The 17,553-nt window shown below is 36.0% G+C and overlaps 1 protein-coding gene across 4 annotated transcripts in view; it reads right to left on the bottom strand.

Annotated features, from left to right (window-relative positions):
- Tdrd15 (tudor domain containing 15) overlaps window positions 1–17,553 on the bottom strand; it is a 160,508-nt gene that overhangs the window by 76,647 nt on the left and 66,308 nt on the right. For 2 of the 4 annotated variants that reach the window (XR_002025145.2, XM_019206625.1), the window contains exon 1: window positions 11,292–11,706. The exons of 1 other annotated variant lie outside the window; for it this stretch is intronic. Coding sequence is in view for 1 of the 3 variants with exons in the window: in XM_019206625.1 (XP_019062170.1) it covers window positions 11,292–11,479 (188 nt within the window). In the remaining 2 variants the exon portion in view is untranslated. Of the gene's footprint in view, window positions 1–2,381; window positions 2,481–11,291; window positions 11,707–17,553 lie in introns of those variants that run through there. One more of the 4 variants, XM_019206624.1, reaches the window with a different exon arrangement.

The following is a 17,553-nucleotide window of genomic DNA, read 5'->3' as shown; positions in this document are numbered from 1 at the left end:
ATTTGAGAGATTCTAAAAATATAACAAATATTCAAGAAGAATAAGACATTTCCTAAATTCAGTCAAGAGCCAACACCTACTGTAATAGAACACAGCTTGACCCTTTCCTGACAAAGTTAACAGTTAACAAGAATACATATGAAAAACAAAAAACACTGGACCTTAAAAAAAAAAAAGCGAGGGGGACCCACTTAAAATAGGCAATGCTTAAAAAAGGAAATGCTGCCCCCTGGAATAAGTGTATTAAGAGAAACAGCTAATAATTTTCTTTCAAAAATCGTGATTTTTGGTCTCCAAAATGTAAAATGAGAATGTCATTTTTATATGACCAAGTCATCATTAAGATGATACAACTGGGAATGGCAGGGGAAAGGAAATAAGAGGAAAAAAAATATGAGAAAATGGAAATAACGTTTTTGTAAATAGGGAAGGGAGGAGGGGTGAAGGGAGGGCAAGGGTATGAGGAAAAAGTGAGAATCAAGACATGTAAAGGTACAAGATCCAAATGATGAATGTAACTGTACTGTATACCTAAAATGTACCAATAAAGTCAATGAGGAAAAAAAAAGATGTTAGAACTAAGATTAAGATTAGGAAGAACTACAGACTCATAAAAGTGTACATAAACAGAAGAAAATTTTGACAGAACACATCAAAATTTAGAGAAAAAGATGAAAAGATTTAAAAGGAGAATGTAGAACAAGAATTAAAATCTCATCAAAATACAAATTTATCTCAGAAAAAGATTGAGTAACAAAACAGAAGCTCTTTCTAGGACTCCAGACACTAGAAACCTAGAAAGACACACAAAATTTAGAGAAACCTGGGTAGTGACTATAGCATTTATCTCTTCAGAGGTAATTTATGTGGTATCATAATAAGCAGTGTCTGATCTATATTAATTTGAAGATACACTTACTTGACTGTAGAAATACCTAAAATACCAATAAAGTCAATGAGGAAAAAAAAAGATGTTAGAACTAAGATTAAGATTAGGAAGAACTACAGACTCATAAAAGTGTACATAAACAGAAGAAAATTTTGACAGAACACATCAAAATTTAGAGAAAAAGATGAAAAGATTTAAAAGGAGAATGTAGAACAAGAATTAAAATCTCATCAAAATACAAATTTATCTCAGAAAAAGATTGAGTAACAAAACAGAAGCTCTTTCTAGGACTCCAGACACTAGAAACCTAGAAAGACACACAAAATTTAGAGAAACCTGGGTAGTGACTATAGCATTTATCTCTTCAGAGGTAATTTATGTGGTATCATAATAAGCAGTGTCTGATCTATATTAATTTGAAGATACACTTACTTGACTGTAGAGACTTTAAGAATAAAATCAGTAATACAATGAAGATATGAATTAGAATAAACCAAAAGTTTTAGGACACAAAAGATCTTCTTAAGCCTTCATTACTTAAAGTCACAGGCCTTCACTCAATTTCCAGTCTGTAACTTCTTATATGAAGGGAAGACAGGTGCCCTTAACTCCCCACAAGTAATATAAATGATATCCAGAACTCTCTTCCTGATATTTAACTAAAAATTCTCACCACTACTCACTTGGGTAAATAAAAAAGGAAAAATACAAAAACCTTTCAGGAACCATACATTTCTTAGCATAAAAAGTAGATGCACCAAAAATATTCCTGTATGAAATGCAAGTGGTATTAAATAGGGTAAGTCAGCAAAAGCCCAAGGACACAGGTAATTATATGAATGGGTTGTTCAAACTATCAGAAGCCTATTCCTCCAGACCACCATCCCTCCCTCAAACCATACAAATGGACTTAGAAGTTTCACATCAAAGAGGGAATAATAAACTCTGAGCCTGGTTTATACATGGCTCCTATCCAATGCCATTAACATCCAAAAATAGATTGCTGAGTAATTACACTCCAACTCAAGGGAGAGGTGAATACTGCCTGAAAAAGAAATTGCTAAGAATTTATGCCTACTGATGGTCAATGGCTAATCATTTCTACAGGATAATAGGAATTTTGACGATCAAGACTGGAGATGCATAACAAAGAAATGTAAAGAACTGGTTTGTGGATGAGCCTCTAAGAATTAAACATAAAAAGAAAACTTTTAGGTCACCAAATAGGTCTACTATGGAAAAAATAATAATCAGGTAAAAAGAATTAACCTGTTCTGTGGATGTCATCAGTTTTCTTCGTCTACCCTTGTGAATCTAAAGACTAATTATAATTCATTTTTAAATCAAAAAAGATAAACATGAAATTTAAAAATTAAGCCAATTTTTATAAACAATATAGCATTGTTTTAAAGACATCATCTAAGATGTCTGGAAATAACCTTTATTCAGTAGTATATTCCTTAAAACATTACTATATCATAAAGGTACTTACTCTGTGTACATGAGTGAGACATCAAAAAGCTTGAGTTTTACTTGAGATTCTATTAAGTGAAATTTGAAAAACTATTTTTCCTTAGAATTAGGTGTAAATCTACAAAATGAAAGGCTGAATTAGGAGTTTTCAAATCATTTTTGCAGCATAAATGCTTAAATTAATATCTATACAAAAATAGAACACATCTATTAAATGGACTAATTTGTATTCTAATAATTCTGTAAGTGTAGAAAGAACAACAAAGCTAATGAACACAGGCTTACAACAGTTTCATCTTATAATCAGCCTTATTACTGTGTCTGATAGCACAGTATTATAAAAGTAGGCTCAGATACAATTAATAGTTCATCTACTTCTACCACAGTGTATTATAACACAATAAATGCAAATAAAAATATAGGAGAGTGGGTGGGGATTTAGCTCAGCGGTTAGGTGGCCTGCCTTGCAAGCTCAAGGACCTGAGTTCAATCCCCAGTACCAAAAAAAATAAAGCAGAAAACTACACAATGATACAAAGACTTATACAGTGATATGCATATATAAAGAGGCCAAATAGATTTAACAAAATGCTGGTTGACAAGCACAAAAAGTACAAAAAAGAGAGAAAAATAAAAAAAAATGATCTCACACACACACACACACACACACACACACACACACACAAGGGGGGGGGAATAAAACAAGGTTGTCCTGTCATCCTGTTCTGTTTCCAGGATGAACAGCCCTGAGCAGACTGAAAAATTTAATATATTACATTTGAATGTTTTGTTGTTTTAAAAAACAAATTATACATTTTTAAAAATTAAGCTGAAATCCAAATGACAAACTTCATAATTTAAATTAAAAATCCACAGCACTATTTGAAAAAAACACAATCTGTAAACACTACTAAATTTTATATTAGAAGTTCTCCTTAAAATATTTGATAGAACACATATTATAGATGACGTCACTCATTGTATTCTATGAATTAACATCTAATAAGTCTGCCAATGGAGTTCAGCAGAAATGTAATTGAGCCATATTTTAATTTTTTAATTCTTTAGTAACATTTAAAAGTTTTTAAAAGAGATGAAATTAATTTTGATAACATATTTAACTCAATATATCCACATGCATGCTTTTAATATATAATTATAAAATTTAGTAATAATGACTTCATAGTAAGCCTTCAAATTACGACATTTTATACTTATATCTCAATCCAGACTAACCACATTTCAAGGGCTCAGCAGCTACATATAGCTAGTGGCTATAGCATTAAGAGTACAGGCCTAGAACTATGTTGAAATTTTAAGTATCACTGACTGATACATTTAAACTTTTAACGGAGGCAAAATATTATCTCCTTATATTAATCACTCCTCATAAACGTTTAAATGTTTAAAAGGTTTTCAATACATTAGTTTAACTGATTTTAACAATAAATGTTTCATTTCTTAGGTCACAAAATTGAAGATCAGATCAGTCTAGTTCCCATATACATTACTCCTACTATTTCCCACCGTTTAAGTAAACCACAAAATCACACACAGGAGCTAAGATAAAAAATAAAATATATAAATACTCTACAAATACAGGACAAAAGTAAATACACAATGCACCCTTTTGAGATAGAATCAACTTATTAATTCTTCACTTTTCATAATCTAAGATTATTCTGCTGGCCAATACTCAGGCAAAGTCATCACATTCCAAATGACTGATTTAAGTTTAGACCCTAGTTTTCTTCCTCCCATCTTCTCTATATATTCAGAGTGATTTTTAGATTCAGATATTTAATGACTTTGATGTGGTGGAAATAAAAGTGTTTTTCAATCTGTGCATTCAAAATGAGGGTGGCAACTTTTTAGCATTCTTTATTGAAGAAATTCTCAACTTGGGACAATTTTCTCCCCAAAGAAACATCTGGTAATATCTGGAGAATTTATTTAGTTGTTACAAGTGGATGTGAGGAGATGCTACTGGCATCTAGTGGACAGAGAACAGAGATGCTACTGAATATCCTTGAAATAAACCAAAAAAATCCAGGCCAAAATGTCAGTTATACTAAGACTGAGAAACCATTTTAGTGAAAACAAAAATAAACACCATGGAAAATAAAAGAAAATAATTTGATAAAACTAAAAGAATCAAGATAAAAATACAATAATTTTTCTTAATCTTACATTTAGGGAGGCTTTCAAGAGAAAAAATCCATTAGTCATAAAAAAAAATACACACTTTTTTATTACAAGCAAACAAAATATGGAGATAAGGGAGACAGAAAGGCAAAGGAGTAGTAAAAATTATTAAAATGTGCTATGTATATGTACTAATTCTCCAAGATGAATATAATTATCATATACTGCAAACATATACTAATAAAGAAAAAAGTTATAATGGATTTAATCTTACACACAGAAAGATTTGCTCATGCCAATTATCTTGTTACCTGATTCCAGTCTTTTATATCCTACATACATCAAGGAATTCTAATGGTTTCAATCTCCAGAGCATATAAAATCTGACTTCACAGGTACTGCTAAACACTGTCTAAATCACTTTCCTCCATCATCTTAATAATTGTAGAATCCTAGTCTTCCTGATTCTATCCTTAACACTACATTGATTTGTGACTATTCTCAATATTATAATCAATGACCTTTTAAAAATGTAAGATTTAACATGGACTAAGCTGAAAACAACTCATGGTTCCTCACTTCACTGACCGAAAACTAAGGCTATCAAATAGCTTGCGGAGTCCAAAAATCTAAACATCACCACCACACAACCCACCACATATGTTTTCTTTTATCTTATTATACATCCAAAGCTACAACTTCCTTTCCATCCTGTGAATCATGTTGCCTCTGGGTATTCTCAAAACACACCTTACTCCTTCACCTCCTCTAAATTTTTGTCATAAGGTTTCCTTCTTGGTGAAACATTCCTTGACATCTCACAAGGGCCACATCTGCATAATTTTGTAGTACGTGGGCTCCTCTCCTCCCTAACTTTTTTCTGAAAAGCATAAAACAGTTTATGAAACTTGCTGTTACTAAAATTTTGGTCTGAGGATCTTCTTACACTCTGAAAATCTCAAAATGCTTCAGTTTATGTTATTTATATCAATCAAGATTTACCAGAGTAAAACTACAGAATGAAATTTTTAAATTATTTAGCAATTAATTTAAAAATAGCAATAAACCCACTAATAAATATTAACATAAATATTTTCAAGAAAGATATTTTTAAAAACCAAGACTTCAGTGAGAAATGACAGTTTTATAGTTTTTGGAAAACTAGTATTTAATGCTTAATTCAAAATACCTGGTTTTTATATTTGCTTCTATATTCAATGTGTTGTGACAGGTGGCTTGGGAGATGTATGTGAAGAAAATCTGGCTACCCACAGTAGTCACAGAAAGGATAATTTAATAGCATTTTCATACAACTGAGGATATTCTTTGATAAGCACACATTCACAAAAAATCCAGGAGTGGTGTTTCTTACAAGTTAGTAACAACATGGAATATAAAAGCTGGTAAGTGAACTTTTTGTACCGTGGTATCTTAAAATTCACTGGTTGCACTTTAAACAAAACTTTTTTAAACATGAATGAGTCTAAACTATATTGATTTATGGGAATATATACTGGTTCACTGAGTTATGCAGATCTTACACAGATTGATATATTACATAACCAACAGTCCCAAATCTAATTAACACTACCAGCAATTTCATCAGAAAAGTCATAAATTTGCCACCTTTCTAATTTTTCTTTTAAAACTTTAATTTTATCACTGACAAACACTATCAGTTGTTTTGCATAAAGTGCTATGGTTAAGTTTGCTTCACCATGAAAAATATTCAAATCTGAGTAAGGATAGTTTATCCATTAGTACTTCTACTATATAATACTATATGAAAAAAATTACACCAAGTGCTTTTCCTCAAGTCAATCAGCATAGTTCAGTTACCAATACAAGCGCTTTTATGGCCAGGGATTTAGCTCAGCAGTTCAGTGGCTTGCCTTGCAAGTGCAAGGACCCGAGTTCAATCCCCAGTACCAAAAAAAACAAAAACAAAAAAAGAAGTGCTTTTAGGAATATTTCCCATTTCATTATATTAAATATTAAAAATACATATCCTCAAAGGTAAACCTATAGTAACATTCTTACTGCTTTAAAAAGGGCACTGAAGTGTAACTACTACCTTTTCTCCAAGTGCTTAGTGTGAAGAGAATAATGATTACCAATACAGCTTGGCGACTCTCTGATTACAAAAACACACCAGTAGTTTGTTGAATTCATCACTGTTTTTACATCATCAGTGCCAGTATAAACACAATGATAAAAGGTAAACACTGACCAGATGGCAAGATAATTCATGGGAAAAGAATAATATTTTCAATAAATAGTCCTGAAACAACTGGATATGCACATGCAAAAAGAATCTAGTTGGACCCCTACTCCTCATATAATACTTATAAATTCAACTTTATCAAAGACTTACCTGTAAGAACTAAAACTATAAATCTTTTAGGAATAAACTTCTATGACCTAATTAGGAGTAGATATCATTCCAAAAGCACAAATAACAAAATTGAAATAGTAATTTGGAAGATAAGAAAGAAAAGCTTTTATGCTTCGGGGAAAAACCATAAGTGAAAATACAATCTACAAAATGGGAAAAATATTCTGAAATCATATTCTTGATCTACTGTATATATAAATACCTTTTAAACAAAAAAAGACACATAACACATAACATTATTTCTAAACGGGCAAAGGACAAGAGTAAAATACAGACAGACTTTTAGAGATGGGGAAAGAGATCAGGGATGGGGAAGGGAAAGGGAAAGGAGATCTAAAGTGAACATTCTAGACAGACAAATACCAACACCCCACAAAAAATGTAAATACTATGTACTGCAAATGATATTAATAAAATATAAATGAACTCATTAAGCATTTCTTTTTAAAAAGATATCTAAATGGCCAGTAAGCATCTAAAAATACTATTCAATATTATTAGTCACTAGGGAAATGTAAATTATAACTATAATGAGATAGTACTCCACATCCACTACGATGACTATATTTTTTTAAAATGGACAATATTAGGAAGAATGTGGGGAAACCAGAACACTCCTACACAGTTGGAGGAATTACAGAAAAATACACCCACTCTGGAAAACATTTGGCAATTCCTCAAAAAGTTAAATAGCAATTCCCATCCTAAATATATAACCATGAAAACTGAAAACATGTATCCACACAGTAACTTGCCCTGGAATGTTAACAGAAGCATTATTTGCAATAGTGCAAAGTGAAAACTACCATAAAGTTCAAAAACTACTGAATGCATAAACACAATGGGATAGCCATACAAAGGATTATTACTGAGCCTTTAAAAATGCTATCCTCATCACACCTGGCTTGGCAAGCCCAAGGTCCTGAGTTCAATTTCTGTTACCAAAAAAAACGCTGTACTAATCAGTGCTACAATATGGACAAACCTTGAAAACATGGTGCAAGACTAAACAGATACAAAAGGCTATATACACGATTTATGACTTAATTTATATGAAATGTCCAGAATTGGCAAAACCACAGAGGTAAAAAGTACATTACTGTTACCAGCAGATGAATGGAATGAATAGTGGCTGCTAATGGGTACACCCTTTCTCCTGGGTGATTAAAATACTCTAAATTAAGACACTGCCAGCAGAGCACAACTCTGTGAATAAATTAAAAACCACTGTATTTTTCAATTTAAAAAGGGTGAAGTTTATTGTAAGTACATTATATATCAATAAAGATTTTTAAGGTAAATAACCTTTTGGATTATGAAAAGAGTTTGGCTCTACAGATCCCCTAAAAAGGAATCAAGCAACCCAAAAAGCTTATGAAACACAATTGAAAACCTCTGTGATAGACTACAAAACTTACTATTTTACCTATTTATTGTCTATTTCTCCACAGTTCCTAAAACGATCCCTTCATATGGTAGGCAACTAATAAATATTCTTGAATGGATTAATAATTTATGCCCAGATACTATTCCTAAAGCCAAAACTCTTCTACAGAATTGACACAATATCAACCAAAATACTGGGATAATTTTTGGCAAGAATTTAAATGATTCCAAATCTTGTATGTTAATGCACAGGAATCTGGCTTGGCTTTTAATTTTTTTAAAGTATCTTTTGAAAAGCCTGAACAGAAATACAAGTAAATAGAGCTTTTGAAAAACAAAGAAGTTAGGGGAAAAACAAAAAAATTAGTACCTGATTTTAAGGTTAATTTTATGAAAGTACAGTACTCAAGAGGTGCAACCTACTTAGAGGAAGTTGGTCACCAGGGCGTGCCCTTAGGGAGTCTACCTTGTTCCCAGACCCATGGAACTCTCTGGCTTGGTCTCTCTAATTCCTGGATGCTATGAGGAAAACTCTTCTCTGCCATATGCTCCCACTGGCATGATGACCAGCATGGCCACAAACCATAGCAATGAAGACAGCTGACCATGGACTGAAATCCAATCACCAGTCAAAATAAATTTTCCTCTTGTAAATTGATCTTTTTCAGCTATTTTTATTGCAACAATAGGAAATTATCACAGTCAAATGATGAAGCGATTTTCAACCAAGGTGACAAGCAATTTAATAATGATGCTATAATAGGGTAGTCATATCCTAGCTAGCCTATTTGTATGTGGATAACCACACACACACACACACACACACACACACACACACACATATAGACAAAAACAAACTTTTACCTGTCATTTACAAACATTAATTCTAAAGGAATCAAATTCTTACAAATAAGAACTAAAATATATAAAACATCTAGAAAAAAGGAGAAAATCTTAGATTTGGCAATGATTTCTTAAAGTAAGACACACATTTTTTTAAAAATCAAACTATTCACTAAGAAAAAAAATCAAAAGATACTTTTTGTCTTACTTTCTCCTCGCTGAGACACAATACCTAATAACCACAATTTAGAACAAGGAAGGTTTTTTGGAGTCATAGTCTGTAAAGATTTCAGTCTGCTGGTTCCAAGGCAGGGTCACATGGCAGAGGAGAAACAGCTCATGCCAGGGCAAGCAGAGAGCAGAGAGTGAGTGATCAAGGGACGAGGGAGCCAGATATACCCTTGCATATCATGCCGCCAGTGACCAATCTCCTCCCACCAGGCTTTACCTTCCAACAACACATTTAGCTATAAACTCTTCAGGAGACAAAACCACTCATGCCATCAGAATCCAATCACCTCCCCCAAACCCCACCTATCAGCACATGAGGATTTGTGGGGACATCCAGATATAAACCATAACACTCTTTTTTAAATCAAGACAAGCTAAAAGAGTGAAAAAAATATTTACAAAACAGCTAACCTAAAACCAGTGTCTAAAATAAAGAACTTTTACAACTCAGTATGTAATAAGACAATTTAAAATGAGCAAGAGATTTAGCAGTCACTTCATCAGAGAAGGTGGAAAATAAGCACATGAAAAAGATGCTCAACATCAATGTCTTTACAGAAATGCAAATTAAGCCACACCAAAATACCACTACATATCCACTAGAATAGTTAGAATTAACTACACCTACCACTGATGAGGGTATGTAATAGTAACTGGAAATGTCACATATGTAGAAGAAGATGTAAAATGATACAACTACGGTGGAAAACAAATTAGTAATTTTATAAAAAATTAAATACACATCTTCCACATGACCCAGCTATCTATTCCTAGGTACTTACTCAAGAGAAATGAAAGTAAACATCCATGAAAAATCCTGCTGGAGATGAGCTGGACCTTACTACATTTGTAATAATCGAAGCCCCGAAACAATTTTATTTCCTTCAACACAATAAACTACTAAACCATACAATAATTGTATAGCATAAAATGGCAACTATTCAACAATAAAAAGGAAATACTTATACACACAACATAAATGAATCCCAAGATAATTATGCTGATGAAAGCAACAGACTACTATACACATAGTATAATCTATTTAGAGAATGTATTTTCTAGATAAATGAAAAACAATTTAAAGTAAAGGAAATCAGATTAAAAGTGGTTACCTGGGAAGTGGGGAGTGTGGGGTGGGGTTGGTAGGACCAAAAAACTTTTTGGAGTGATGGATATATTATCTTGAATTTACGGTAGTTTCCTGGATACATGTGTGTTTCAGGTGCCATGAAATTCTACACTTTGAATAAATACAATTTGTTGTGCCTCAATTATATCTCAGTAAAGCTATAAAACACAAAGACGTACACACTAACCTGAGTTATTAATGGTGGGGCAGAATTACAGAACACCTATTTTATTATTTGTAATTACTAATTTAAAAAAACATTTAAGTTTAATCTATTTTAATTGATAAATAAGCCTTAGGAAACAAGTGAAGGGGCCAGAGGTCTGTCAGAGTAAAATACTGAATAACAAACTCATATTTTATGTGAATATGTTTGTATGCAAAGGAAGGAAGGTGTGAAAGGAACCTGTTAGACAAGTTAAGACATGGAACTAGAAAAATATGCCTCATTTTACCTTCCCATTTAATTACATACTGCTAAAGGCCTTTTCCCCTTATTCCAAAAGGTGTGTGGTTACAATTCGCGCATAAAATATAAATTTCTTCCTCACAACACCTCATAGCCTAGTCTTTCTGTGGGATTTCCCCACCCGGCCGAAAGAGCACCAGCTGAGAGGCCCCGCTTACCACAGCCCTACCCGGAGGCAGCCGGCAGCCGGGAGCACAGGGCCCACAGGCGCTGGGGGCGTCTCCTCACTACTACTGAAGGCCAAGCCGCTGAGTCCAAAAAGAAAAGAGGGAAGCAAGCGAGGAGACACGGTGGACATAAACAGTGCCCTGGTAAGTAGAGCAGGACATACCGAGAGTCACCAACGTGAGGACCTACGACGTCGTCAGACCCAAAATGGCGGCGGGTGCTGGCGTGCGACCGCCTTTGTACCCAAGCAGCCTTTGGACGCATGCGCAGAACTGGAGGCCGCCTGCAGGGCGGGAATTCGCAACAACTAGCCCGAAGTGCGCAGCGGAGGAGAAGTACAGCAACACGCATGCGCCATCTGGACCCAGGCAAGCAGTGCCGGCTCTGATATCTGCAGGTTCCAGCTGGGCTGCCTCAGGGACGCCGCTTTAGAGACTAATGGGCTGGAGGCTCAGCTAAGCTAGGAGGGACACAGAGAGGATGTAACTGGTATTAGGGGTGTGGCACAGAGCAGGTGGCATAGGAGGAAGGTCAACCCTCTTCTCTAGCTGGGGAAAGGCTGACCATCAAGAAGACAGACCTACCTGTGACTGCCCAGGTGGAAATCCAGATTCTCCCATTGCATTTGCAGATCGGCTTAAGGAATGACTAGTTATCGACCTCCTTTAATCAGATATTTACAGATGTTACTGCATGTAATTGTGTCTCCGTTGTGAAGCATCTTAAATTGCGGCTGTACATCAGATGACATTAGCAGCGTACTAATTTTCTACTCCCAGTGATGCATCACGGCTATGTAGAGAAAAGTCCTTGTTTGTAGAAAATGAACAAACTATTGAGGGGTGATTGAGCACGTGAGCAGTTTGCTCTCAAATTGTGGGGCCAAGGAAAACGTATTCTTCCTATTCTTATGTGACTTTTCCATAAAGTTGAATCTTTTTAATTGTGAGGCTACAGGAGAACATATTCTTTCTAGTTGTCTGTAATTTTTTCATAAAGTTGTTCTTTAAAAAATCATTTTAAAAATTACCCTAGTTTCATAAAATGAACCATGTGACTCTCAATATTTTTCTATACAGAATCTTGCACCAATTTATTTAACACAAGAATTAATTGTCCTAGGTATTTTGAGGCAGGCAAAATCTTTCCCTTCCTGCCTTCATATTAATTATTGCATGAGTTTTGTCACTTGATGTTTTCTATCAGTTTCTCCTAGGTTTTCAAATTTATTAACATAGTTTTAATAATGTCATGTTATTTTTAAAATCAATATGTGTGACTATTCCCTATTTTATTCTGTATTTTGTTCATTTTTCCCCTGTGTTTCTAATAAATCTTGTTAATCTGCTCTGTTGGTGTTTCTGTTGTAACTTGTTTTCCATTTCATGTTTCCTGCTCTGTTTTTGAGTGGGGGTTTGGTTTGGTTTTGGTTCGTATTGTTTTGTAATGGAGATTGAACCCAAGGCCTCACACATGCTGGGCAAGTACTCTACCCTGAGCTACATCAGACCCCTGGGGCAGTCTTCAAACTGTACATTTAACAAGTGGCCAGAAACTTCCCAAGGGAATACACACAAGTTTTGAAGGAATCAGTTCCAAAATTCTCAGCTTTTGTGTGTACTCTTTCCTAAAACCATCTGAAAAGTGATTTGTAAAATTAAAATATAATGTTTCCTCTATTTGTTATTCATTTCCCTGAAGGGCAAATTTCCCTCAAACACCAAGTAGTCAGTTGCTCAAAATACTAGTATCAGTGAAGCTTCTTTTTGTGAATCCTTTGTCTTTCCCTCTATTAAACACATCCCAAGAAAGGCAAGCAGTATTAGAAACAGAGTAATGCTAGACTGCTAGACATGCTGTGGAGTCAAGGAAGGATGGCAGATTTAACAACTAAAAATAAAGAAACCATTAAATTTGAATTTCAAATAATTTCTATTGTAAATATACTCCAAATCTATTAAAACACGGAAGTATCATAGGTTTCTGAGATTCAAATTTACCTGGTCATTTTCTATTTTATCTGGCCATCCTTTAAAAATTAAGGGGTTTTTGCCAGGGATATAGCTCAGTAGTTCCACCACCTGCCTTGAAAGTGCAAGGACCCGAGTTCAATCCCTGGTATCAAAAAAAAAAAAATTAATGGGTTTTTCTTCTATCTCTCTGACATTGTTAAACAACACTTTGTCCTTGACAGAGTTTTGTTAACAAACCTAAAAATGTAGGTAGGATGTTTTACAACTGAAGCTCTTTGCACTATGAATTTAACTCCAAGATTTTGTAGAAATGAACACATTATAAAATAAATGTATTATAAACGCATTGTAAAGTAAAGATCTCATTGCTACCAGTATCTTCAGTAATATTCATTGAGCTGTATACTGAAGATGTTTGAGAAAGTAAATTGAAGTTGATAGTATATTTTCTGAGTATACCTGTTAAATAAGGCACATATTTGAAGGAATGAGATATAGATATAGATATAGATATAACTTGGCTTTATTTCTGAAGCCTTTTGTTGCTATTGTTAAGCTTCCCAAAAATTAAAAAGGTAAATGATTCTAATGGCTGGATAGGAAATCATTTTTCAAGTAAGGCAATTTTAATTTTAGTTCTTAAAAAAATGTAAGAATCTAGACAAGTCTTCAATTTAGCAGTCGATCCTTAGAGTTCTAAGAGACTTAAGGGTATGAGAACAAGAAAGTTTAAGAAGCATTAGATTAAATTATACGGTACTTTTTCATAATAACCTGAACTATTTCTCTTATCATAATCTGTAAATAGATGTCGAGTACTATGATTGATTATTATGATATCTGTTCTCCAGCATCAGTCTCAGAGAGATAATACCTAGCATAGTGTTCATCCTGTGGGAATCAAGGTGAGAGGTCAAGTGAGTGACTGGATTCTTGGGTGGGTGGTACTGGTATCTGCAGTCCTGGGGACTCCTGGTTACCCAGGCACAGGTCACACGAGCAGGAGGGAACTGTGGCAAACAGCATTAAACCAACACATGTTTAAGGGCAAAGATTATCGCTTGTCTTTGCAACTGTTCCCTCTTTCTTCCTCAGTCCCCAGAGGAGCAGACTACTTTATAAAAGTAAAAGCAAGCATAACATGCCAAACCACGTCCAAGACCCAGAGCATGGGCCTACTGGTCTGTGTGCTCTTTGCAGTGAGACGGTCATCTTAGAAGACAACAGTGTAGCCTGGGCAGGTTGCTGAATCTCTGAGCCTTGTGGTTGTCATTGCCTTGTTAGAGTGACAGAGGCCCGGCACATACGGTGCGTCAGTCTCACAGGAACCTGAGGAACCTCTCCTCAGAGACTGCTGTTGAAATGCTACTTTTCTTTTGTTATCTCTTCATGTAAGTCTTCTCTAAGTGTGCCATGCACATCTCCTCACATTCTGTAGCTGTGAGTAAGGATGTTTTTCCTCTAGTTCTCACAGCCTTCCTTATCCTTTGGGCAAGTCTATTTTTCTCTGTGTTTTTTTCACCCAACTCTAGAATTTTTGCCCTAAATAAATTTAAAATGACATGTTCAGCGAGTCCTCTGGACTTTTTCCTGTCTTGTCAATTTTTTCAGTGCCACCAGGAGGCAGCACTAGCTAGATTCGTGACAATTATTCTTAATTCTTGCCTGGGCAACTGGAGTGTCAGCCTATCACTTCTTTTAGATGTCTTTTCCATCTGTGGCCCAGTTAAGCTTCTCCACTTTTTATTTCCTGCAATCCCCAGTGTTCGTGAGGATGAGGCAGTGTCCATCCTGTGCTGTGATGAAGCGCTAGCCGGGCAACCTGAACCACGTATGTCTGAAGCCTTCACACTGTTCACAGCCTGGGCGCTGGCCCTGCTCCTCCATCCACTCTCCCACCGCCAAGTAATTTCTCTCAAGGAAATTACTGTAACTGTGAGCAGAGATTCAGCCTCATTATAGCATGTTCATAATAACATAAACTGCAAGCCCGTAAAGGTCCCACCGAAAGGGATTTGGGTCACATAATGGATTACTCTGTGGCTGTTTAAATTATTGACGTGTTTTTCCAAAACATGGTACCATATCACCAGGGGTGATACATGGGCAATTTTCTTTGCTGCAAGGAAGGGCAGCATCTGTTTCCATTTCTCTATTCCTCTTCCCTGCCCCCAGAATCACTGTCTCACCTCAGTTTGTCCACCCGCCTAGACAGCCAGCGGCTCAGGCTGCCCATATAGACCCGAGTCTTCTCCACCCAATGCTCCTCCTGGATCCCCGACCTGTCTCCTCCCCGGGGCCCAGGCTTTGTCGCCTCACAGCTCCACCTCCTGTTCCTTCCCACACAGGTCCTTCCCATTCAGCAGTGCACAGGCCCACACACGCACACACACAGGCACACACAGGCACACACATCTGCAGCTAGCTCCATACCCGTTACCTTCAACTCCAACTGTGCCCCCTTTGCCTGCCTCTCTGCCATTTTCTAGCACAGATCCCCTGGAAAAGTCTTTCCTAACCTCGTGTGCCCCATGTGGGCCTCACCTTGGCCTCCAGTCTCCTCTTTGTCCCTGGACACCCTGATTCCCTTCCCCAAGATGTCACCTGAAGTTACTTAGCTTCAGCAGTGAGATCCCAGAAGCCCAAAAACTCTTGCGGGAACATTCCTTTCTTTCTACGCTGGCCTTTGTGTTCAGCCCATCTCTTTCTTCTCTTTTTGTCCTCCTCACTTCTGACTGAGGGTCCCTGTCACGCAGTTTGTTTATCTTATTTGATTTTTAGGAAGCAACCATAAGTGTCATCCAGGCACATTCCCCCCAACAACAGTGTCCACCCCCCTATGATGGAAATCACAAACTCAGGCAGGAAATGTCTTGCTGAAAATGTATCGGCAGTGGTTATCCCACCCTCACTGTGCACAGCTGACAACGTTCACTTTCTAGCCTGCCCTAATCTTTTTGAACTTTGTTTTTTATTAGTAAATAATTGCCATACATACTGATCACATTCATCACAGGGAATTTGTACCTGTGCATAATATATCTTAATTCCCTTTTCCCCATTCTGCTCCCCACCCTTCCAGCTCACCTTCCCTCTCCATCTACCAAAGCTTTGCTCATCTTTGAGGATAAGATGCCTGTAGGGGAGAAGTTCCTGCTCAGGTGGATTAGCCAAAACCTGTTAAATCACAGATGGCTCCCTGACAACTTCTACCTTCAGTAAGAGCCCAATCCCATCTGTGCGCTGAGTGACACACACCTCAGGTGACATCTGCCATAATGGCAACCTGAGAAAACCATAAAAGGGGCAACAGGGTGGCTCCAGAAGAATTTCTGGTAAAGCTGCACCCATTGTCAGAAGATGTGACTATTCCTTCCCCTCATTAGCTTATCCCTCCCCTTACTTCATCTGTAAACTCCCAAGCAGCAGTGGGTTGGACTGAGAAGTGGGTCACTGGTTTCTATCCCATTTCTGTTCCTGGCCAGGAACAGAACTTTCTCTCCTGTTCAATCAGCACTTGGTCTTGCTATTGATTCCACGATTCTGAGAGGGAGAAAGAGTCTAGTTTGGGATCACAAGTTGGTAACAAAGTGAGTTAACTTAATTCATCGATCACTTATAAAACTGGTGAATTCGTCAAAAGGAAATTAAAGTTAACATTTCTTGTGAGTTCTATAGTCTAGAGAGTTGTGAGGAAACACAGTGTAAGAGAGAAGACAAAATGCAAGTAAATGTATTTAAAAATTAATCTAAAACAGAACCTGAAATCTTACTCGAAAGTCACTGTGGTCTACTTTGTAAAGAATTTTTTTAGAAGTTGGAAATTGAACCATGATAAATAATACATGTTGTTGGTACATGTGTGCTACAGCTACAGCCTCTTACCAAGAGTTGCTTTTAAGTACAAAACAGGCATTATCAATATGTGAGGTATGCACTAAAGGGACCCAAAAACTTACAGTGAAGACCTTGGAGTTTCCTGTAAAAGCTAAAGCACTTAGGAAGACAAGAAATATGCAGTATATGATGCCTTTGGGTCCCACTATTGATAATGAAATGGAAGAGCAGGTACTTCAAATGATACTTCCAACATACTCTAAATATGTCAAGGTACAGTAGATAAAAAGTAAAATTTCTTTGAAGTATAACAATAAGTAGCCAAAAAGATATACCTAAGCATCGGACAAATGTATGAAAATAAAATTTTTAGTAATATAGATGCATGTCATCTTTGGAAAAAGATCCTTACCTTACATCTCAAACAATCCTAAACATTTTCATCTACCATTATCCAGCATTGAACATTTGCATTTTACTTCACTTTCTCATCTTTCTGAGTTATTTCTTTAAGAACCAAATCTTGGGCCAGGGGTTTAGCTCAATGGTTCTGCTGCCTGCCTTGCAGGCACAAGGGCCCAAGTTCGATCCCCTGTACAAAAAAAAAAAAAAAAA

Source organism: Fukomys damarensis, unplaced genomic scaffold (genome assembly GCF_012274545.1).
Source record: "Fukomys damarensis isolate Sample0158 unplaced genomic scaffold, DMR_v1.0_HiC HiC_scaffold_2, whole genome shotgun sequence".
NCBI lineage: Eukaryota > Metazoa > Chordata > Mammalia > Rodentia > Bathyergidae > Fukomys > Fukomys damarensis.
Note: the sequence above shows the minus strand (reverse complement) of the source record. Positions and strands in the feature narration are given on the sequence as shown.